Source organism: Artibeus jamaicensis, unplaced genomic scaffold (genome assembly GCF_021234435.1).
Source record: "Artibeus jamaicensis isolate MK-2021 breed Jamaican fruit bat unplaced genomic scaffold, CSHL_Jam_final contig_196, whole genome shotgun sequence".
Lineage (NCBI taxonomy): Eukaryota > Metazoa > Chordata > Mammalia > Chiroptera > Phyllostomidae > Artibeus > Artibeus jamaicensis.
Window position 1 is genome coordinate 2,484,327 of NW_026521401.1, and position 25,675 is coordinate 2,510,001.

Below are 25,675 nucleotides of genomic sequence, written 5' to 3' on the forward strand. Positions count from 1 at the left end.
TTTATTTTGGTGAATGGTGCAAGTTGGTGACCTAGTTTCATTTTTTTACACATATCTGCCCAGCTCATATAATTTTCCAAAACTGAATTTAAAAAAAGCAGAAAGCCTGAATAGACTGATAATAGCTAGTGAAATTGAAGCAGTAATTAAAAAAAAAAAAAACTCCCAGCACACAAAAATTCTGGACCAGATGTCTTCACAGGCAAATTTTACCAAACATTTAGGGAACAGTTAACTTCTATCCTGCACACACTATGCCAAATAATTCAATTAGACGGAAGACTCCCAGACTCTTTTTATGAGGCCAATATTATCCAAATTCTAAAACCAGGTAAAGACACAACAAAGAAAGAAAACTACAGGCCAATATTGCTGATGAACGTAGATGCTTAAATTCTCAACAAAATATTGGCAAACCAAAAACATCAGTACATTAAAAAGATCACACACCATGATCAAGTAGGATTCATCCTAGGGATGCAAGCATGGTGCAACATTCACAAATCAAGAAACATAATATATCACATGAACCCTATTTTTAAAATGCAATAATAATAACTAAACCTCTGAGTCCTTTCAATGTACCAGGCATATGGGAGACACCCTGTGTCATCCACCACCTAGTCATTATAATATTCTGATATATTCACTATTACCCTCCTATTTTGCAGAGGAAGAAAATAAAAGAGACCAAAACGACATGGCCAGTAAAACATAGGGCTGGCACTTAAACACAGGCCTGAGTGAAAAAAAGTACAAGCTTTCTCACTCACTGTACTCTGCTACCTCATATTAGTGGAAGGTTGGCTGACTCCTTCCACTAATGTGTAAGTGCAGGAAGTTAGTGTTATTTTTATTTGTAAGAATATTGTCTACAATATTTAAATAAGAACTACTAAAAAATTAAGGAAATAGAATCAGAAAAATTGTAAGCTGAAGGGTAAACTTTGTAGAGAAAATTATAGATGACTGCACAAATGGAATTTTCACATGGGAGGAGAAAACCTCCATCAAGCAAGATGGATAACTTTGCACCGGTCACTAGGCAAACTTAGGAATTAGATTTATTCCCACTCCTGCTACAGGGAAAAATATATACAATTTACCCCACTGACTACTGCAGAAATATCTAACTACACCTAAAATTGTTCTATCCTGTTTCCATAGGTTTCTTTGAAACCAGATCCTTTTGGTTCATTCCCTGTGTGTGTCTGTCTCTTCTAAGCAGGAAAAGGCATTCACTTTGTAGGCCATGCTTATATGGACAAATGCTTGGGCATTGCATTAGAAGATGTAGCCCAGACGTAATCCTTGAAAACACTGGCAACTGATTCATTCCCTCTTCCTAGAGAACCACAGCTTTGGAATCAAGAGAAAAATGTCAATTGAAATAAAGTAGAAAAAATTAGGAGAGGCCAAAAGCTACCTTCTCCAACTCCATTTTTTAGGAGTTAAATTTAAGTAAGGGACACTAATTTAAAAATTTTATTCATTCAACAAATGTTTATTGGTTGCTTACTCTCATGCTAGGAACTGTGCCCAGGACTAGTCAGGAACAAAGAACAAAGACCCAGGAAACAGGGAAGACATGACTGAACAGGTGTGATGGACCACCAAAGACAAGGACAGGGTGCTCCAGAGGAGCTCATTAAAAGAGTGGACCTAAACTAGCTGGTGAGGAGGGGAGGGTACAGATTCTAGCTCTCTAACTAAACTGCAAGGTTTCCTAAAGCCACAGACTAAAACATTTTTCAAATTCTGTGGTTTTCAAACATTTTTAAACAGAATTCTTTCTTTAAACAAAATCTTACTTGGCAGCCCAATAATAAATCAGGAAAAAGATGAAGGACTATGGTGGCAGTGGAAGTGGAAGCTAGAGGTCCTGCCTGACTAGGTCCTCTATCAACTTCTTCTGTTTCACCCTTTGTGTGGCCTACCAGGTCCCTTGGACTTTGAGGTTCTACAGAGTAGTTTTTAAATCACCAGTCTACTGAAGCCACTCCCTCCATCTACAAATGGGAACATGAGAACCAAAGAAGTTAGGAAAATCTGCTCATTTCTTTTATATCCCTCTGAGCACTTAACATAGGTACCTAAAAAATATGGGTGTAGCGTCAATGTGGATAAATGATGGGAAGCATCAGGTATAGTAAAAAGAACATGAACTCTGTTGTCAAAGGTAACAAGGTTCAAGTAATGGATATGACATTTTATAAATATGGGTCCTTAGGCATAGTCACTTAACCTCCCTAAGCCTCAATTACTTCATCTGTAAAATAAAAAGAACAGTACTTCATAGAATTTTCAAGAGGATGAAATATGTTTAAAGTAACAATAAAATAATAATCATCATTATTTTAATATAAAGAGCACTATTTGCTGAGGACTCATTCTGTGGTCAGTGTGTGGCCCAAAAGTTCGCATTTACTCACACAATCAGTTTCCTTCCCCATCTTTGCTCTACAAATCTCCAGCCCCTCTCTTTTTTCTAAGTTTTCGTGTACCTTTGGGCTCCTCTGGTAGTACATGCAGCACCACTGGTGTTTTGAACACATGGCTCTCCATTTCAAGGCGAATTTCACAGGTATAGATTCCTTGGTCAGCCTCTTCCACATTTTGGAGCAGGAGAGAACCGTCATTGTGTGAGATGTCCCCCGCTAAGCGCACACGATTCTGGAAGCGTCCCACAGGCACACTGAGGTTTGCGTAATAGTATAGCACGTACTCATCCTGGAGAACAACACAACATTGGGGAAAACCTAATATCAGTGACACTAGACCTAGGAGTCTGGATTCAAAAGACCCTGTTCTATGGTATCAGCATAGCTATCATCATTATCGTGATCAAAAAATATTTGTTTCCCAGTTAGTAGTAATAATGTGCCAGGCAATAATCTAACTTGCACAAGACAAGATTCTGTGGCTCATTTATACAAAAACAAGTAGAGAAATAGAGTCCACACGTTTTTGTTTGTAACAATGTAAAGTAAAATGTAATACCCCCTCTGAAGATCACTCTGGGGATTCAAATTCACAACTTTTGAAAACCACCTGCCATCTTTGTCCCATCTTTTACCATGACCCCCAGATCACAGGACACTCAGAAGCATGATGTGCCCCATGGCAGGCTGCTGTGAGAGAATTCCAGAATGTTGGCTGTTGTCACTCCTTCTGCTGTCTGCCCTCCTCTAGAAAATTTATCATGGGGCATGAGAAGTCATCAACGGGCAGTGGTTTAAAGGCTGGGAGAGAAAGCCCTGAGGAATTCCTATTTCTACTTATACCATGGGAATATCCCTCTTATAATAGTAAGTAGTAATAAAAACTTGAGTGAGAGTAGCATTATAAGAATAGCAAGATCATTTGCAAACATTGGGAGCTTGTTGTTAGTAACACACTACTTAGGGCATACTTCACAAATGATCCTGACATATAAGTATCTCTGCAACATCTCTGATGAGGCTTAATACACTGTTTCCTACTCCAAAGAGCTCCCATGAAATACCTTCACTCAGCTATGCTACATCTGCATTTCAAGCAGCTGTGAAGGAGAAACTTCTCCAGCATGTAAATGGGGCAGTGGAACACTGAAAACACTATCACTGTGATGTGAAAACACTATCAAGAATGTGATGTCATTCTCATGCTTAGACTATAACCCTTCTGTCTACTCAACCAAAGTGCTCTTACCATCTCATAGCCTCCCACCCCACCCCATGCACTTATACTCCTCTACAAAGTGCAGAAATTGAGAAAAGAAACTAAAAGAATTTTATAACTTTAGAAGCTAACTCCCATTAGCTTCTAAATGACCTGAACAGTTAAGCATTACCATTAGTATAATCAAGATCACCTTTACCTTCACAGATGGAGAAGTGGAAGCTCAGTGAGGTTGGATAACTTGCCCAGCAGATTACACAGACAAGTATCCAGGCTGAAAAGAGTTCTGACAAGCCCCAGAGCCCACCCTCTTACAACACCACCTCATGGAAGAAGACCTGATCCTCCCTCTCCCCCACTATCGTGACACCATCACCAGGGCTTCAACTGCACTGTATTACACTGTAATATTACACTGTAATATTTCCTCCTACTTACCTTGGCATGCTCCCCTGATGAGAATATCCAGTCTACCTTGGTTATACGTTTCTCTTCTGGGCTGTGGAAAACACATCCCATCAGGGCTGAATCACCCACATGGACTTTTAGCTCAAGGGAGGAAACAATCAAGTCATTCAGACACAAGAAATAACCTAAGAAGTTAAAGGCAAGAAGAAACATCATTTAGACAAATACCCTCAACAAAAATCAGTATTAATCACCAAGTACCATACACCTTCCCTCCCCAGATGTCCCAACATGGACAAAGTATTCAAAGACTCCTCACTCAAACCAACATGCCCTTCCCAAGGATAAGAAAAATACCCTCTAGTTACCTATGTGGCTGAACCTAGGGGGTTCTGCAATCTTCACACTCCATAAATACTAAACTGGTCCCATTCTCCTAGCTAGTCCCTTCCCCTTTTCCAGAATTCCTCCCTGACCCCATCTCCTTTCTAAAGAAAAAAAGAAGAACCTTGAAGTCCCTACTTTCAGATCATGTGCTTAAATACCCATAAACAGGAATTGAGATAACTGTCACTCTTAGTTTACCATCATCAGTTCCCTATCTGAAAAATGAATTCACAGGTATTTCTGCTTCCTTCTTCTTTTCTCTTTATTTAGTTCCTTTACAAAAGCTTATGTCTGAATCTTCTGGCTGTGCTGAAGGCCCTTGTAATTAGGCTAATACAGAGCATAGCTCTTCCCTTGGATCTGTCTGCTGTTTGACTTCTCCTCATGTCCCTCTCCAGTTCTGCCAATAGGCCTGGCTTTTCAGTCTCTAGGTGTTTGAACACATGGTACCACTCCACTATCTGTAGGCCACTCAAGGAATTTCTCTTCTCTCTAAAAGAGAAAACCATTATACAGCTATTTCTGTTTCCACAAGATATGTTTTATGCAAAGACAAAAACATCAAAAAAAGACACATTTAGAGACTGATGGGTGCCAGAAGAAAGAAGGGGCTGGAGGTACTGGGTAAAAAAAATGAAGGGATTAAGAAGTAAAAATTCGGCCCCGATTGGCATGGCTCAGCTGGTTGAGTGTCTTCCTGCAAAGTGAAATTCCTGCCAGTTTGATTTCTGATCGGATACATGCCTGGGTTGTGGACCAGTCCCTGACTGAGGGTGTGTGTGCGAGAGGCAACTAATCAATGTTTCTCTCTCACATCGATGTTTCTCTCCCTCTCTTTCTCCTTCCCTTCCCTTCTCTCTAAAAATGAATAAATAAAATATTCCAGGGTAAAAATACTTTTAAGAAGTACAAATTGGTAGTTACAGAATAGTCATGGGGATGTAAATTATACCATAGGGAATATAGTCAATAACATTGTTATAACTATATATGGTGCCAGGTGGGTACTGAAAATATCACAAGGAACACTTTGTAAAATTTATGATTGTCTAACCACTATGCTGTAAACTGTAATTAAAAAATAGAAGATCAATTAAATGGCTTGGTTGAGTGTTTTACCACAAAGCAGAAGGTAACCAGTTTGATTTCCGGTCAGGGCCCATGCCTGGGTTGTGGGCCAGTCTCCAGCTAGGGGCATGTGAGAGGCAATCAATCGATGTTTCTCTCCCTCTCTTTCTCCCTCCCTTCCCCCTCTCTCTAAAAATACATTTAAAAAATCTTAAAAAAAAACATGTTTAGATACTGGCCAGTTTATATCAAAGAGGAGCGAAGTGAACACATATGGGAAAATGGATAATGTGCCAGTTTCTTCATCTGAGCTGCTGCTGCCCTGAGAGAAGAATGATAACTTCCTGCCCAAGAGCAGGCATACACACACCATTGGGAAGACATAAAAGAAAACATGAACTCTAAACACTTTGAGGAAATTATTTCGAAATAAATCAAAATTAGCTCTAAAACCAATTTGGAATTTTCCTGACAGGAAGAACTGAGCAAAGTTACATGTGGTTAAAGGTATAAGAGGCTATTTTTTTTAACATTAAGCATGCTATATGTAGAATTAAATGAAGGTATGTTAGAAAGCAAGAGCGGCAACTAAAGCAAAGAGAAACTTATACTTGACAGGTAACCTTTGTAGAGAAATGGCTAAAGAAAATGAGACTTTCTACAGGAGGAAAACCTCTACAAAGAAATACAAAAACTATGATGCCACCAAGCCATGACATACAGGGTTGGACTGTTTGGGTTTTTTTTTTTTTTAAGATTTTATTTATGTTTAGAGAGAAAAGAGAAGGTGCACTGGCTGGTATGGTTCAGTGGATGGATTGAATGCCAGACTACAAAACAAAAGGATCACATCGGTTTAATTTCTAGTCAGGACACACGCCTGAGTTGTAGGCCAGTCCCCAGTTGGGGGTGCGAGAGAGGCAACCACACACTGATGTTTCTCTTCTCTTTCTCCTTTCTTTACCCTCTCTCTAGGAATAAATAAATAAAATCTTTAAAAAGAGAGAAAAAGAAAAACATCAACGTGTGAGAGAAATATTGATTGGTTGCCTCTCACACACCCCCAACTGGGGACCTGGCATGTTCCCTGACTGGGAATTGAACTGGTGATCTTTCAGTTCACAGGCTGGCACTCAATCCACTGAGCCACACACCAGGCAGAGCCAGGGCTAGATTGTTAACTCTATGGGTAGAAAGGCAAAAACCTGCAGGCTACCTTACAGACTGCTGGGAAAATAGCTAAGCAACCATTAAATCACTTAAAAATTCATTAAACAAGTCTCTAATACATACCATTTCCACATGTGTATGTTGTGTGTGTGTTAGTACATACTCTATGTTGCCTGGAACTAGAGCAAAGGCAATTCTTCTATGTACTTCAGTGAGTTAGTGTTTGGGTCACCATCCACAGTTTAAAAAAAAACTAATAAAGAGAAAAATAAAAAGCTATGAGAGCAAAGCATCTAATTAATTTATTCTTCTTACAGAGAAATATTCATGGGATAGAGAAAGATGAAACAGTATAAAAGGATGAAAAGTTAGAAAGAAGTGAAGATGAGAAATGAGCAACAAGCACTTAGGTTACCTATGAACAGGAGACTCCAGCCTGGTCTGAGAAGACAGCCAGAGGAGGCTTGTTAGAAGAAAGTGGAGCCTAAAGAGAAACTTGAAAGATAAGGAAGCTTTAGGCAGGCTTACTAAGGTAAGATAGGGAGAGAAAGCTCCCAGCAAAAGAAAAAAACCCAAAATTAGGAGAGCTCAGTGCACTGGAGGAACCACAAGAAGACTGGCATGGCTAAAGCATGAAAACAATTATAGGAATTCTGGGACTTTCTTTGGTAATTTCATTTCCTGATCTGACACTAGCTATGGTTTCAAAGATGACAATTCAAAGTGCAGGAATGCCAGAGGGAGGTTTTCTTTGTATCACATAGGAGGGTCCTAGAACACCCAGTAAGGGCCCAAGGCATTGTTTCCACTAGAAACAGAGGAAGATTCAGCTTTCCAAGAAAAAGTCTACTACATAACTTCTAAAACAGCTGTTTCAGCAAAACAACTGTTTCCACAAAACTACAAAGTTCCAGGTTAGGGTTTCTGTTTCCAACAAACCAAAGTGAAATGGAAATACACAAAACTGGCTTTTGAAAAGGCACAAGACTTACAAGAAATCACATCTCCCCCACCTCCACTGCCACTTGCTCTCTTGGCTTCTACTCACTTACCCAGTAATCCTGGCATCAGGATGAGTTTCCATAGGCAAAACATGCTGCACTCAATTTTCAATCTTAGGATAAAAGAAAAAAATCAGAAAATAGTTTCAGGAGCAGTTCATTAATTTAACAAACCAACAATGAGTTCCTCCATAGTCCAGCCTCTGCCTGAGGCTCTAGTATACAGCATTGAACAAGAAAGTCTCCTGCTTACTTACGGTGTGCCTGTGGGGGAGATAGAGAAAAAAAGAAGCAAATAAAACAGCTGATGCTGGTAACTGTCATGATAAAACAAAATAGTGGTGTTGGGTGAATCACTTGGGGGCTGCTTTAGACTAGCTGTAAGAGAAGATTAGGTGAAAGTTGCTTTTCAAAAAAAAATGAGCCCTGACTGGTGTGACTCAGTGAGCTGGCTATTGTCCCCGTCTAGTTGGGGCACATGTCTGGGTTGTAGGTTAGGTCCCCAGGAGAGGCAACTGATTGATGTTTCTCTCTCACAATGATGTTCCTCTCCCTCTCTTTTGCCATCCCTTCCCCTATAAATAAATAAACAAACAAATAAATAAAATCTTTAAGACAAAGAGAGAAAAAAAGCAAATAATTTCAGAATATCCTTGAGATGACAGTTTCCCATAAACAAAAGATTACAGAATTCTTAACCTGAAATTTTTACCTATTCCTCCAACTAAATTAAAACTACTACTTTTAAACACACGAAGAATATTCAGGACATGTGAGAAAGGAAATACACAAATAAGGAGAAATATTTCAACGCAGTTAAGGCATTCACCAAGCTCTATGACACAAAGAAGCCACACAAAAGCTTTTTTCTTTCTTTTCTTTTTTAAAACTTTTTAGGCAGGGCAGCATGGGTAGAATAAGAATTGGGTGAAGTTATCTTTCAAATGCCTATATTATCTCTGTGGTATTAATTCCACTGCATCCTGTTCCTGGAAAAGAAATAGCTGTTTTACACAGTACCTCACAATTTTCTTAATGAAACAGAAGGACACAACTCCAAGGAGTTACAGTTCAATGAGCCTTGCATTCCTATCTACTACTGTGGCTGATCTCAGCCATGATCCCTGTACCCCTAACATCTGGCCACTGGAGGAATTCCACCTCAGAACCTGCTAAGAGGAAGGTCTTCTTTTGTGCATTAACATCACAGTATTCTACTCAGCTCTGCTGGGAAGTCCAGCACTTATGGCAGCCATCTAATTTATGAAAAATGATTTCTTAAAAGATTCCTTATCTGTATTCTAATAAGCAAAATCCTCTGGAAAACCAGAGTCAAACTGTTCAAGAAGGTCCTAACCCTGGGTCCCAACTTATGCAGAGAAGTCAGTTGACCTTGCTCAACCTCAGTTTCTCACCTATAACATGGGGATTAATAGTGCAAGAATAAATATGATAATGTAGATAACAGTGCTTTGAAAAACAGAAAGCATAAGATCCTATTATTTCTTTTTTTTTATTGTTGTTCAAGTACAGTTGTCTCCATTTTACCCCACACACCCATCAGTGGAATCACTGGATCAAAAGGCAGTTTCATTTTTAGTTTTCTGAGGAAATTCCATACGGTTTTCCACAGTGGCTGCACCAGTCTGCATTCCCACCAACAGTGAACTAGGGTGCCCTTTTCCCCACAACCTTGCCAGCACTTGTTGTTTGTTTATTTGTTTATGATGGCCATTCTTACTAGTGTGAAGTGGTATCTCATTGTTGTTTCAATGTGCATCTCTCTAATGGTAAGTCATGTTAGGCATCCTTTCATCTATCTCTGGACCCTCTGTCTGTCTTCCTTGGAGAATTGTCTGTTCAGGTCCTCTGCCCATTTTTTAATTGGGTTGTTTGTATTCCTGGAGTGGAGTCATGTGAGTTCTTTACATATTTTGGAGATCAAACCTTTGTTGGAGGTATCATTTGCAAATATATTTTCCCATAGAGTTGGTTCCCTTTCCATTTTGCTGATGTTTTCTTTAGCCATGTACATTTTTAATTTGATGTAGTCCCACGTGTTTATTCTTTCCTTTATGTCCCTTGCTCTAGGGGACATCTCAGTGAAAATATTGCTGCGTGGAATATCAGATTTTCCTGCCTATGTTCTTCCATAGGACTTTTATGGTGTTGCCACTTATATTTAAGTCTTTTATCCACCTTGAGTTTATTTTTGTGTATGGTGTAAGTTGGTGATTAAGTTTCATATTTTGATGGTAGCTGTCCAGCTCTCCCAACACCATTTGTTGAAGAGAATACTTTTACTCCATTTTAAGATCTTATTTTTTATAATCTGAAAGTCAGACAGGAAATAGAGTGTATAGCTTTCAGGGTAGATTGTGGATTCAGAGTATCTACCTTTATAAGACTAGCAAATGAATAATCATAATGAACAGGAAAACTTTTAAGTTTCAATTTTTGAATCCCATCACATCAATGTAGATAATTACTATACTAACTCAGATGTACCAAAAGTAACATTAAGTTCCCCAAGTATATCTAATGAAAATACAGAACTCTCCAAGATAGCCACAGCCCTATTGCTTCTCCAGGATGCCCACCTCACCCAGTACTTACATGGGTGAGCATGATAAAGGGCTCACTTTATAATATGTCATAACTTTAATGCATCATATCAGGGACCCCTAAGATCCCTGGCAAGTTTTGGATGAATTCTTCTCCAGTGAGTTGGTTGGGCTCCCTCCTCTGACCAGCAAACAGCTCTTGTACATTTCCCAAAGCAGTGCACCATTTGCATGGAGAAGTAATAATTGATTTACATGTCTAACATCAAATCACATTAAGTCTACATTTTTGAGGGCATAACCATACATGTCTTACTTATGAGTGTCCCATGCCTGTGCAACAGTACTAGTCAAGTACCCAGCATATACTGGGTAATTGATGATAGCTGCCAATATGACCATCGAATTAAAATCAACTTAGATATCCTGCAACTGAACCACTCTATTCTAAGAGGAAGCCAGCCACCCCCAAAGACCCTGAATTTGATTACTAAACTCGAAGTTGCTCAGAGCCACACCCAAACTATTTTTCAAATTCTAACAATTCGCAAACAATATGATGAATAAAAGATACCCATTTTCAGTTCTAAGTACAAAACACTGCATTAGAACTGTATAAATGAATAGTGAAGCAATGATTTAACAAACAAAAAAGAATAAATCGAATTTTTAAAAAAATTATCTTCCCTAGTTCAGACCTTCCAGTAACTAATTCTTTGATCTTCGGGAAATCACTCAATCTACCTGGAGACTGGGAGACTCCCTAACATTAAAGGATCAGACTTTTTTTTAATCCCCCTAGTTAATATGTCACCACATTAGAAATCAGTAGTTCATAGGTAATAAACCAGAGAAGGTTATACACCAGGTATTGTCTGAGCACTTTACACATTAACCCATTTAATTCTCACAACAACCCCATGAGGTTTTACAGATAAGGAAACTAAGGCACAAACTGGTGAGTGACTTGCCTAATAACACACACCAAGTGGCAGAGCCATGATTCAAACCCAGGCATTCTGGATCAGAGCCTTTCTCCTTAGTACTTTGTATTGTGCCTCCATGTTTGTGATAGTAACCAACTTTTAGGGCAAAGCTTCCCTGAACTTCATTTGTCAAAACAAGATTAATCTGCTCCCCAATTAAAATGCTCTTCACATCCCCTTCACCTAGTTAACTCCAGTTCATCTTTCAGGTCTCAAGTTAAACTTCTTCTGAACCCCCTTCCTGGGCCAGATACTGAGGCACATGTTCTAATAATACTATTGATCTTTTCTTTAGGGTTTGTCACAATTTCTAATTGTCCATTTATTTGTGTGCTTGTATAAGTCTTGCTCTCCCCATCCTCACCCCTCCAATACAACAAGCTCCATGAAGCCAAGAACTGTGTGATGTGCTACTACATAGTGCCAGCATAGAGTAAGGCCCAGGGTGAAAGCCAGTGACCACCTGTCCCATGAGTTAATAACAGGGGTCAGAACACTCTAGTCAAGTTTCAATGTCCTAGTTAGTAGCAATTACTCAGAATTCCTGATCATATACATACCTAGTAACCAAATTGTGAATAGTCACACACATATGTATATGATAGAAATTTCTGAATATACATATGGGTATATATAAATTCTGACATACATCTAAATAATAAAATTCTGCATTTTATATATAATACAGTTGACCCTTAATGTGCAGGCTAAGGGTGCTGACCCCACACAGTCGGAAATCACAAATATAACTTTTAACTCCCCCAAACTTAACTACTAATAGCCTACTACTGACCACAACTTTACCAATAACATAAACAGTTAATTACCACATATTTTGTATGTTATATGTTTTATATACTGTATTCTTACCATAAAGTAAGCTAGAAAGAGAAAATGCCATTAAAAAATCAGAATGAAGAGCCCTGGCTGGTGTGGCTCAGTGGACTGAGCACTGAACTGCAAAGCAAAGGGTCACCTGTTCAATTCCCAGTCAGGACACATGCCTGGGTTGCAGGCCAGGTCCCCAGTTAGCGGATGTGTGAGGGGCAACCACACATTGATGTCTCTCTCCTTGTCTTTCTTTCTCCCTTCCCCTCTATCCAAGAATAAATAAAATCTTTTCAAAAAATCACAACAGAAACTACATTTATAGTACTATACATATTTATTGAAAAAAATCTACATATAAGTGGACTCACACAGTTCAAAACCATGTTATTCAAGGGTCAACTGTATTTATATACATCAGGTCCTAAAATAACCTCATTTTTTCAACATCATTTCATTATAACAATGATAAGAAAAAACTTGATTGCCAGCCAGGGTCACTGTCTGCTTACACACTCCCCACCATGTCTACGTGGGAGTCTGGTTTCCTCCTATATCCCAAAGATGTGCATGTTAGGTTAACTAGTGTGAGCAAATTGCCCCAGGCTGAGTGAGTGTGGGGGTGTGAATGGCTCTGTGATAGAAGGGTGTCCTGTCCAGGATGAGGTCCTGCCTTGCCATCTGAGCTGCAGGATAGACTCTTGCCACCTGCGACCACAAAGTGGAAAAAGTGGGTTAGAAAGTAATTATCTTACTAGTTTTCATTAATCTTCCCTAACTGTATGTATAGCTCACTTTTATTTTAGTGTTTAATATTAGAAGTGTTTGGAGTCTTTATTTATAAATTTAGTGACACTTTTGTGACTAGAAATATGCTGTAAGAACTTAACTCTTGTTTAAATGAGTCTATGGTAAAACCAGTTTCGGTATACACTGATTCCTTTAAAGCACGGGTGTCCAACTCATTTTCACCAGAGGACACAGCAGCCTCGTGGTTTCCTTCAAAAGGCCAAATGTAATTTCAACTCCTGAACAGTTAAGGAGTAGTTACATTTATACAGTCCTAAAATTACATTCAGCCCTTTGAAGGCAACCACGAGGCTGATGAGGCCTCTGGTGAAAATGAGTTGGACAGCCCTGCTTTAATGTCAGTTTTGAAGAACTTATTGACAATATTAAGGACATACAGTATATAAAACAAATTTCAGTCTTTAAAAATCCACCAAAGCCTTCAGATGCACCTTAAAACACCTTAATAATAATAGGCTCCATTTGAATTCTCAATTTCTACTCTGCTTACTTCTCCAGACACTAATTTATCTTCTCGGCAGATATTCTTGAGATAATCCTACATAGTAAGTTATCTCATATCTTGGCTAAATGTTTTGACTGAGCTCATGGCTCTTTCACTATATATTACCTAGCGAATATCTTCTATCACTCCTGGGGAGTTGTAACTGTAAGGATCTGCTTTCCGATTATTAATTGTGTAGGGGAATTTTTATCTTTTACACAATTATGACAGAAAAAAATCTTTAGATAAGAGACTCATAACAATGAGATTACCACACAGTATGTGAAAACAACCCCCACATATTACAATATTACAAGACAAAATAGGGAGAGGTGCTGTCTCAAAGTGTTTGCCCCTAGTAAGGAAAACCAACCACCAAGCAAACACAATGGCACACCCTTCCCTTACTCACACAGCCAGCTCCACCTGCAATTCTATGTTCCCTCATTTTACACATGGCTGTGCACCTCTGGGGTCTCAGATGTTTTTAGGTATGTGAGTCTACATAACCATTCTGAGGAATGAACCTCTTAAAATATGTCCTTGTTTTTCCTTCCAAGACCATTTAACACAGACTGATAGGATACAAAGCTTCTTGTAACACAGTCTAGGTTACATCAGTTAACCCTCTACTAAAAGTGAGACAGGATAATAAGAAGCTAGGAATAGCCCTGGGCAAATGGAATAGGGAAACTGAGACAAGAAAACCAAACAAGGCCAAACAGTTTGAGCAACTTACAGCCAGCTAGTGAATCTCAAGACCTTATCTCCCCAACCAAAGACACTTGAGATGAAATGGTTTATACCTCTCCTTGCTAATAAGAGATACATAGCTGAAATCATCCTGGACTGGGAGATAGGTAACAAAAGCCCAGTTAGTGCCATTTGTGCCAGCCAAACCCAAGGACAGGTGAAGTCAAGGGAACAAATAACAACAACAACAAAAACAATCAGAGCCAGATAGACCCAAGATAAGAGCAAAGTAGTGATAGTGACCAGAGAATAATTGCAAACTCCCCTATACACTCATTCTGATAAATCAACATATTGAAGAACACACCTGGAAAACTAATGAATATTCTGTTAAGACCCTCTCCTGAGATGTCCCCTAGGATTCCAGCCCTATAGAAAGATAAAAACCCTTCAAAGACTCCATGTGGACTCTCTCTGGAGAACATCCATGCCTTTTCTTGGGCACCAACATTTTACTCACTTTCTCCTGAACTCTAAGGGTCCCCACAAAACTTGCAACCAGGGGAGCAGCAGGCAGTGGCAGCTCATTCTAGGCTAAACCTCTGAATTTGTCTCCAAGGCTCCTTTTTGTCTGACTTTTCAATGAGCTAATAGCAGCCCCACCTTGGCTCACTTCTTTCCCATAACGTTTCTAGGGAGCCAAAGCAGAGCACAGCCTAGACTCTCTCCTACTTCTTCTTCTACCCTAAGTCCTTCCTTTGTTTCACCACATCTAGCCTGACTAAACATACTCTCAAAACCACCTGGAGTCAGGTTTTGAAATCTTTCCTGCATGAAGTCAAGAACACACACCCTACAGGCTGGCCTGAAGCCTGAGCCCTACCCCATAACAGAAGGGGACCTTGGAAGTCATTACTTCTGTTTGCACCTTCTGACCAGGTTACCTAAACCACACTACATCAGTCCTTCCTGGGATCAGGGCTAGACAAAGGGTGTGACAAGTACGGACAATAGCCCAGCTCTCTTGTGAGGTTTCAAGTCCTGACTTCTTAAGGTTAAATATTAGTCTGCTGAGAACTGAGAGAAGAGAAATAGTGAAGGAAGGGTCTTGCCATGAGCTCTACCTAAAGCCACAGGTTTGTGGTTTTCAGCCTCAAGCTGGACTTAAAAGCTAAAGCCTTACCATCATTTACTCTTTTATTAAGAGAAAACCTTATTCCTCTTTTCTCTGAGGATCTTAACATAAGCAACTCTACACTATAGAAGGGTAAATGGCACTCACCCACTTGACTAGCTTACACAGTCCTTCCTTGAGAGTTCTGATTGTGGCCTCACAACCCAAAAGAACTACCATTAAAACCTCCAGAACCTTCTTCTGAGAGAGAAAAGTTCAACTCACTGCTTAAGAAATACAAAGCGACTGCTTACCCAAGATGAGGAGCACCCAGCAGCAGCAACACACTGATCTCTACCACAACTGCGGTTCTCCACTCTGACTGAAGAGACGCTGCCAGCACAGAAAGTCAGGCTCAGAGAAACCAAATGCATGAGTCCTGAGGCGGCTGCAGAAACACAGACAGGAACCTCTGAATGTAGGTTCTCATTTCAGTCTTCTGGCTCATTACCCAATTTGTATTTGTACTTTCAATGTAAAAAGAGGTAATAAATTCAACCTACTGAGGAGAAGTTCATATTTCTGACCTCTGCAAGTGTTCCTTCCCCTGCAAGATTACCAGCTCTCTAAAAGTGGAATCTTGGGTAGCAATGGGCAAACATTTGCTTAGAAAGAAATCAACTTTGGGCAAACAAAATACAATGAATTTACGATAAACACAAAACATTATGCCTTTTTAAAATATAGCAACCTCTCTTATTTTTCTCTCTCAACACAGAGGTTGTGATAGAGGCAGGCAATCCCCCAATCCCTGCTTCCAAGCTATGCCTGCTCAGTCCTCCAACTCACCACCTAGACATGTCATTTTCCTCTGACCTTGTGATATCAATTATTTCCAGAAAACAGACAGCATTTCATTCCCCCCTGAGAATCCCTTGGGTGACTTGGACATTTTAGATGAGAACTCAAGGCTTCTTCACTTCAAGGTATCTTTTGCTTTTAAGTCACCACTTCAAAATAAGTGTTCTCAATGTATACCCCTTCCGCCTTGGCTGGACTGGCTTGACCTACACATGTGCACATTTGCAACTTGTCCTGTATCATTTGAAAAGTTGTTGAATACTTGCTCTTTTCAAAGACTATGCTCCATGGTTCTTGAGAAGTCATGTCCTGGTAATCAGCAGTTTACCTAAATATACCCACCATGGCCTATTTCAAGCTACCAGCAATGTAGCAATGAAGAATTGAAAAATTCCTAAAAACTTAACAATTGGCTCTTGCTATGTGAGCTGGATCCAGCACACCACTGAATCTATGCACATTCTCAGTGAGGTGCAGCTCAGAGATGAATGGGTTGCCTTGGTGCTGAAAACCACAAACCTGCCCCTCTTACATATGACAGCTCTCATATGTAGACGTACACTAGAAAGTGCAAAGAAGTTTAGTAAGTATGATGTGGTAAAGAGATCAAACGTGACAATGTCTGTACACATGGCCCAGTAGGTACATGTCTTCCTACCTAAAAACAAAAAATAATAAAATATAGCAAAATGCAGCAATTAACAGTCAAACAGTATAGCACTGGGGTCAAAGGCATGGAGTTACCTCTCCTGACAGCCAAGTTTTGAGATGTGCAATTAAATGGTAGTCTTGATTCACTCCTTGTGGATCTTTTTAAAGCTTCCCTTTGGAACCATAACAGAGTGGCAAATCAGAATATTCAGATACAGGATCTGGCCTCCAGTATTTAAGGCAGACTCATGCAACATTATCCCTTGAAGCATCAGTACCTAATTTGGGAGCTGCAGAGAACTAAGCTGTTCCCCAAGAAGCCTAAAGCAACAAGCCACATGGGAAACACCAAGCATTCTGTAAGTTCACATTTGGAAACAGAATTAAGAGTCAGATGCATAAAACTCATAAAGTAATATAACCAGAAATAAATACTTGAGCAGCCAAAGAAAAATTCTGAAAGGCTTTTAACCCCTCCTGAAGACTTCAAAATTAAATTCCTTTTCTAGACAAGACTAGTCTCCATACAATGTGATAAAAACTCACAGAACACCAAAAAGATAAAGAATAGCACCTAGAATATATTAGAACAGAGGAACAAAAACACTATCTTTCTTCCTTCCTTAAAGAAACCAGGTGTTCAAACACTGCCTTGTTCTCCTTTGAAGAAGAAAAGCTATAACCCAGACCTCAAAATAAGAAATGAAGAAGGAAACTGATAGCAGCCTTATGACTGTGAACACAAACCCATGCAGCTGACTTAATTACCAATGTACTCTCTTCCTCTAAAGGACTCTGTTGTTCATTCATTTCAAATGCAAGGAACTGCTTCAAATCATGATCAAAGCTACAAAACAATAAAACTAAGGATTCATATAGCACCATTTGCCTAAAGTGAAAACATATCACACAGGATTAATCCTGAAAACATGGCTGAGAAAAAATTACAAGAAAATCTAGTTAAAACTATTTCCTCATTTAATGGGATGTGGCTTTAACTGGGTTCCCAGAACATCATCTCTATCAGAGAATGAGGACCTACAAAAAGTGTGCCTCACAATTACATCAGTATCTTCAAATCCTCTATAACCTAAATTATTTACTCTTATTGCTCAAACTGTTTTTCTCTCTCTGTTGAGGTGCCAGACTGGCCCACTACATTGGCCCCAGACAACCACATACTTAACAAGTACTCCTACACTGTGAGGTTTAACCACTGGAAATGTAAACTGCTAATAATATCCTGTTGCTACTACTTTCTTACATGAGCATAGGTAAATCATAGTGTCTATTAATTAGCCAGACTCTAATCTATGGACGAGGTTAACAAAAGAGGCCAGGCCAAATCTATGAGACATAGCTAACAAACCAAATTATTAAAAATAGATTTGGCAAAGAATATAAAAGTGATATTTAATAACATATACAGTGTATAATGTATATACAATGGCAACCTGCTGAGCCACCTAATGAAGAGTATGGGAAGGGACTATCCTGATGAAAAAACAAAGAAGGGATAATTTTTGTCTCTCATAATGAGAAGAGAACTCTATCACTCTATCACAGAGGACTATGCTGTCAGTCCTTCCTGACATGTCATAGATATTTCTTAATGGCTTACAGAATTCTTACGTAAATTAAAGTGTAAAATAGGCTGCTGTAGGAAAAGGAAGTTGATAAGGGTGAGAGAGATCAGAAGGGAGAAGTATAGGTTATGACATCACTTCCTTATCTCAAATATTATATAAAAAGTTTATAAATACCTCAATTCACTCATATTTGGTTTGTTTTAGAAATCAAAAAAACATTTTCAAGATAACACAGGTTAAAAGAGTATTTTCTTATAAATAACCAGTAGAATAGTCTATACAGTCCCACAAAATCTTTTGGAGAGTTTTTCTTGCCTCTGATTTTAAATGTCAAGAAGGAAACCAACTCTAACAAAGTAAAATAACAAGTTGTACCTGGCAAGAAAAAAGAAAGGACTCTCTCTACCTCATCGTTCATTTACTTGATTATAAACTGATGACACTTTAAAAACCCACTCAAAGCAATGACTCCTGTGCCTATCAACTCTATGGAAATTAATGTTATATGCTCCAAGTCACCCAAACATAATTGATGATAAGATAATTAAACCAATTAGTAATATGCTACATGCTAACTCACAGTTGAAAATGTTCAGGGAGCAAAAAAAAAAAAACCAAACATTTTGTCTGGCAGCATATCAGGAAGCTACAAGTTTCATTTCATTTTTTTAAAAATTTGGTATCAGCAGTGTGGCCAACATTTAGGATTCTTCCTCAAATAACTGGAATAAAACATGTAATACATTCAAGAGCAAAGGGAAAATAAAAAACATTTTTGTGTTCAGGAGAAGAATTCCTTCATTCAATTAGAGTATGTTATTAAAAGGGGTAGTTATGAGTCTCTTCTGAAAGTTTCCAGACAGTTTATAAATACAAAAAGAACATTTCTTCAATAAATAAATGGTTCCTAAAGTCTTGACTGATGAATGTGAGAATCTCCCATCGCTACTCTCCAGGCCAGCTCCACTTCTCTGAGAGGCTTTAGCTGACAGTGGAATGGGATATTTTCGGTTATTAGGTGATTCTTCTCATATCATGCAGACTTTCATCAATATGTCTCTTCATAGTCTGAATCCTGGATAGGAAAGAACAGTAGTTGTGGTATGTATGTGAAGTATAATACAACAGCCAGAATTTAGCCAAAGGCCACATATCAGGATCTCACAAATAGAACCTAGTTTGGGGCAATATCAACAGTGAGGTGGCAATGACTCAGTACACCTAAATTCCCATGAAGCATCCCAGGGCCTCAATATAATTGGTGGCTATTGGGTGAATTTCTGCTTTGAAACCCTAAGCATTCCCTTTTCCTTGGTGAATATTTTTTAAAACCTGAACACTCATTAAAAGGTGCCTGTCTACTGCAGAATGTGTAGAATTGTAGCTTAGAGTTTAGGCTAGGAGTCAGTCTACCTCTGAGTTTTAATCCCTTGCTAGCTGTGTGACCCTGAGTAAAATTATTTAACTTCTCTAAGCCTCAGTTTCCTCATCTGTAAAATGAGGATAATAAAAATATTAATACAACATAGAGCAGCTATGAGAATTAAATGAGACAATGTATGTAAATCACTTAATACTGTGCCTGGTTCTTTGTAAGCAGTCATTCAAGATTAGCTACTCTCACCATTATTTTTATTATTCAAACTTGTACTCATTGCTTCAAGCCTCAAGTGGGCCATTACCACTGCCTGGCATACCACATTTCTCTAGTCCATTGATTCTCTTACACTCCTAGATGACTATTTCATACCTTTCCCACCTTCCCCACCTCCAAAATCTTCTCACTTCACTCTCAGCTGATGATCTTGCTTGCTCCCATGATGGAAATAGAAAAGCAGTCAATAGTGAACTTCCAAAAACTCCCATCATCATATTTACTTACTTATCTACATCTGGACCCATCTACTTGGCCTTCCTTCCTTACTCTTCTTTTGGATACACTCTCCCAGACCTTATGTAAGGCCAACATCTTCACTTTTGTACTAGATCCTAGAGTCACTCCAGCAATCCTCACCTCTCTCTTCTCCAGTATCTATTTTTTCTTCTCTACTGGCTCATCTACTATCACATACAAGTGTGCTATTACTTCTCCCATCTTAAATAGAAAAGCAATTCTTGACATACACTTCCCTCTGCCTATTGCCCTATTTCTATGCATCCCTCCACAGAAAAAAACTCCTTGTAAGAGTTGTTTATACCCACTGTCTCCAGCAAATATCTTTGTATTCTTTCTTAACTTTACCCTGGTTCAGCTTTCATTCCACTGAAGCTGCTTTGCCAAAGTCACCAGTAACCTCCACATTATCATATTATCCAATAATCAATGCTCATTTTACTCAACCTGACCCAGCAACAATTGGCATGCTCATTCTCTCTTCTCTTTTGCAAACACTTTCTTCACTTGGCTCCCAAGATACCAAACTCTCCTGGTTTTCCGCCTACCTTACTGGACATTCCTTTTTAGCCTCCTTTGCTAATTCCTCATCTCCCCAATCTATCAACCATGGAGAACTCCAGGACTCAGTCCTTTGACTCCTCTCTATCTATACTCATTTCCCTGGTAGAAATGGCTCTACCAGTCCTTATCTGCTAATGATGCCTAAATTTATATTGCCAGTCTAGACCTCTCTTCTGAACTCTACACCTATATAACCAATTGCCTACTCCAATCTCCACTTGGGTGTTTAACAAGTATTTCAAACTTGATATACACACTCAGCTCCTAATCTTCCTCCAAAAACCTGTTGTACCCACAGACTTGTTACATGTTAGAAAACAGCAACCCTATTCTAGCAACTAGTTGTTCCTCTCATTCTTTCACATTTACATGCAACCTACCAGTAAACCCTCTGGCTTTACCTTTAAACTATAAGAATATAACTACTTCTCACCACTTCTACTACCACCACCCTGACCCAAACCAACACTATCCCCTCTCACCTGCATTTTAAAAATATTTTATTTCTTTATTTTTAGACAATAGGGGAAGGGAAGGAGAAAGAGGGGGAGAGAAACATCAATGTGAGGTTGCCTCTCACACAGCCCCCACAGGGGACCTAGCTCACAGCCCAGGTATATGCTCTGACTGGGAATCAAACCACGACCCTTTGGTTGACAGCCTGCGCTCGATCCCCTGAGCTACACCAGCCAGGGCTGTCACCTGCATTTTTGGAGTCTCCTAATTGGGCTCTCTGATTCTGTCAAGGTCCCTTACCACCTATTCTCAATATAGAAGCCAGATGACCCTTTAAAAACATACATCAGTCCAGGAAGCACAGTCCCACACCAAGTCCCAAAGAGGCCCATCACCAAGACATATCATAATTAAAATACAAAAGGTTAAAGACCAAGAGAGAATCTTAAAAGCAGCAAGAGAAAGGAAGTTAGTTATCTATAAGCGAGCTCCCATGAGACTGTCAACTGATTTCTCAACAGAAACGTTGCAGGCCACAGTAACTGGCATGAAATATTCAACATGATGAAGGGCAAGGACCTACGTTCAAGATTACCCAGCAAAGCTGCCACTTAGAGTTGAAGAACATATTAAGAGCTTTCTACAGGAAAAAGCTAAAAGACTTCACCACCAAACCAGTATTATAAAAAATGTAAAGGGTCTTCTTCAAAAAGAAGAAAATAAGATCTAAAACATGAATAATGAAATGGCAATAAATACATATCTATCAACAACTGAATTTTAAAAACAGAGTAAATGAACAAGCAGAACAGAAACAGACTGATAGACAGAGAGAACATTTTGATGGTTTCCAGATGGGAGGAGGCTGGGGAGATGGATGAAAAAAGTGAGGGGATTAAGAAGTACAAATTAGACTTCCACCAAGATGGAGGCATAGGTGGATGTGCCGTGCCTTCTCACACAACCAAGTTTAGAGACAACTAAATATTAGCAACAGAAAACACAGCCAGAACACAGAAAATTGAACTTTTCAGAAGTCTGTTAACAACAAATTCTTCAGCCTGACCGGTAAGGGGCGAAACCAGCGGCTGGTGAAGCGGGATTGCACAGGAGGTCTTGGTCAGCCGGACTCAGGTGCGGAATCCAGACGCACAGAATCCAGGCGCAGGGTTGGACCTAGTGAGCGACCGAGCGAGCCACCAGGCGAGCGACCTCGGGGGAGACAGCAGGGGAGCGGTGCTGCGTGTTGACTGTGGTCGCGCATTTGTGCGCGGGCAGACAGGCGAGGGAGTGGGTGGTTGGACCCGGCCCAGTCCCCGTGGCAAGCGGCAGTAGAGGGCGCCGCCATTTCCCTGCTCTGACCCCACCTCCACATACAGCGTCATAACCCAGCGACTCTGAGTGGCCCAGCCCAGGTGAACCACCTAAGACGTTAATCCTCACCCAGCCCTCAGAAACAGCAGAGGGGGTCGCCATTTCCACGCTCTGACCACGCCCCCACATATAGCGTCACAACCCAGCAACTTGGGAGTCAAAGGCACCGCTTCTCACACTTAAAGGGCCAGAACAGACCAAAAATGTCACAAGATCTCAAAGCCCCAGAGCCTATAAATCTAAGCGATGAAGAAATAGCAAAACTCTCAGACCCACAGTTTAAAACACTGGTCATCAGGATCCTCACAGAACTGGTTGATTTTAGTCACAAATTAGACAAATATATGAAAGCGAAACTAATTGAAATGAATGGAATTGCACAGGACACCAATAGCAATGAAAAGGAAACTGGGACTCAAATCAATGGAGTGGACCAGAAGAAAGCAAATAATGGCCAAACAGAAAAGAGTCAAGAAGCAAGAATTCAAAGAAATGAGGAGAGGCTTAGGAACCTCCAGGACATCTTTAAACGCTCCAACATCCGAATTATAGGGGTACCAGAAGGGGGAAAGGCGCAGCCACCAGTGGAAAACTTATTTGAACAAATAATAAAGGAGAATTTCCCCAATCTGGCAAAGGAAATAGACTTCCAGAAAATCCAGGAAGCTCAGAGAGTCCCAAAGAAGTTGGACCCAAGAAGGAACACACCAAGGCACATCATAATTACATTAGCCAAAATTAAAATGAAGGAGAGAATCCTAGAAGCAGCAAGAGATAAGGGGACTGTCACCTACAAAGGAGTCCCCATCAGACTGTCAGCGGATTTCTCAAAAGAGACCTTACAGGCAAGAAGGGGCTGGAAAGAGGTATTCCAAGTCATGAAATCCAAAGACCTACAACCAAGATTGCTCTATCCAGCAAAACTTTCATTTAGAATGGAAGGACAGATAAGGTGCTTCTCAGATAAGATCAAATTCAAGGACTTCATCATCACCAAGCCCTTATTATATGAAATGTTAAAGGGACTTATCTAAGAAAAACAAGTTAAAGAAACATGAACAGTGAAAGGACAACAAACTCACAGTTATTAACAACCACACCTAAAACAAAAGCAAACTAAAAGGACAGCTAGATCAGGAGTGGAAACATAGAAATGAAGATCTCAAGGAGGGTTAGCAACAGGGGAGTGGGAGGAGGAGAAGGGGGGAGAAGGTACAGAAAATAAGTAGCATAGACAGTAGATAGAAAATAGATGGGGGGGGGGCAAGAATAGCATGGGAAATATAGAATCTAAAGGAATTGAGATACATGGTCATAAACTAAAGGGGGGGTAATGGTGGGGATGGGGGGTAGGGTGGAGGGGAATGAAGGGGGGAATAGAACAACTGTAACAGCATAATCAATAAAAAAATTAAAAAATAAAAAATTTAAAAAAAAAAGAAGTACAAATTAGTTGTTATAGAACAGTCATGGGGATGTAAAGTACAGCATAGGGAATGTAGTCAATAATATTGTACTAATTATGTATCATGTCAGATGGGTACTAGATTTATCAGGGGGATCACTTAGTAAGTTATATAAATGTCGAATCACTGGGGTATACACCAGAAAGTAATATAATATTGCATGTTGACTGTCATTGAACAACAAAAAATTATTTAAAGTAAAAAAAAAGTTCTTTGACAGCAGATATTTTTGTCCATTTTGTTCACTGCTATTTTCTAGCTACCTAGAGTCATATCTGGCACATGTCAAAAGCTCCATGAATAACTTATCAAAATATTCAAACTCTAAAGGGTTGGTATTAGATCCTCTCCACTGGCACTTTCCCTCATCTTACCTATTACACTCAAGTACCAGAAAAAGAGGAATAAAGAACACTGCAATAAGTAATTAGGCTGTGGTCATCTGGCTAAGTGCTAAGCTTGGCAATAGTAAGTACAAAAAGGGCTCAGGTTTAAACCATAAAATGACATGTATGCTTCATATTAGATCATATGTTACTTTTTAACTGTTTTCAACTAGACCACATAAGAGAGAGTCTTTCTTTTTCCTAGGTTCCTGGGATAGCCACACAAACCTATCAGTCACAGAAAGTGCTTGAAAGGAGAGAAATGGCAGCCTTTTGAAATTCAAATAAAAATTCAGGCCTTCCTACCTGAGTATTTCTTATTGACAAAGCCATCAAGCCACCTAAAAGGTTATATCACTATAATTCCATGGGGGGGAAAATAACTGAGGCTCTGCAGAAAAGTTCAATTCAGGGCTCTGGGTCCAGCCAGTCGAAGTCTCCTAGCATGACTTCAGTGGCAGAGGACATTCCACTTTCAGTATGTTCTCTGTCAATCAGCAGAGAAAGCTCTACACTTTCCCCTTCTCTAATCCAAAGACACCCCTCTTTGCCCATGAGAGAGAAAACAAAATAACAATTAGAGTTTGGGGGTAGGGGCCTCCCTGAAACCAAAATGCTTTGGAGGAAGACCTTGACTGATATGCTTTGGGCCTACTGGCATACCCTCTGCTTCCTCTAAGGGCAAAGGAAAAGAAGTAAGCAAAAGAGTGAAACATGAACAGGGGACTGAAGAAATGGCATGAGCTTACCAAGCACTCAGCACAACGGACACAAAGCCTTGACATGCAGTCACCTTCCTCCTCTTGGTCAGTGCTGTAAAAAGGACAAACCAAATCAGAACAATCACTAGGTCAGTGTATTACAGCAATTAAGAGCACAGGCATTAAAGTCAGACAGGTCTGGTTTTAAATTCCAGTTCTGCCACTTATTATCAGGGTAACTGGGCAAATTACTTAAGTTCCAGGAGCCTGCTTCCCCTATAAAATGTACATATTACCATCCACGGTTAGGAGTAAAGAAAAATAAACACATGCAAAACACATACCACACTGCCTGGCACATAGCAAGTGCTCAATAAATAGGACCTAGTCTCAGTCATTCATTTAGAAATATACTGAGCACCACACATGTCTGAGGCACTGCGCTAGGCTGGGGATAAAAAGTTCATAGTCTATTGGGGGTGAGAGACCTATTGAAACTTAACAAGTACATTATTATATAATACAATAAGATAAATGTTTTAATGAAGTTAAGGTCAAAC

At 39.6% G+C, this 25,675-nt stretch overlaps 2 protein-coding genes across 5 annotated transcripts in view; both read right to left on the reverse strand.

The window, feature by feature from the left end:
• The window catches only part of JAML (junction adhesion molecule like), a 31,697-nt gene extending 16,126 nt beyond the window's left edge, over positions 1-15,571 (reverse strand). Inside the window, exons 1-4 of one of the 2 annotated variants that reach the window (XM_037147232.2) lie at positions 15,488-15,571; positions 7,746-7,807; positions 4,099-4,253; positions 2,505-2,730 (exon numbers count right to left, since the gene is read on the reverse strand). In XM_037147232.2, the coding sequence (XP_037003127.2) occupies positions 2,505-2,730; positions 4,099-4,253; positions 7,746-7,788 (424 nt within the window). In that variant the 5' untranslated portion in view covers positions 7,789-7,807; positions 15,488-15,571. Of the gene's footprint in view, positions 1-2,504; positions 2,731-4,098; positions 4,254-7,745; positions 7,808-15,341; positions 15,426-15,487 lie in introns of those variants that run through there. The other variant, XM_037147233.2, reaches the window with a different exon arrangement.
• The window catches only part of MPZL3 (myelin protein zero like 3), a 29,920-nt gene continuing 19,779 nt past the window's right edge, over positions 15,535-25,675 (reverse strand). For 2 of the 3 annotated variants that reach the window (XM_037147234.2, XM_037147236.2), the window contains exons 5-6: positions 25,164-25,227; positions 15,535-15,621 (exon numbers count right to left, since the gene is read on the reverse strand). In XM_037147234.2, the coding sequence (XP_037003129.1) occupies positions 15,589-15,621; positions 25,164-25,227 (97 nt within the window). In that variant the 3' untranslated portion in view covers positions 15,535-15,588. Of the gene's footprint in view, positions 15,622-19,259; positions 19,350-25,163; positions 25,228-25,675 lie in introns of those variants that run through there. The other variant, XM_037147235.2, reaches the window with a different exon arrangement.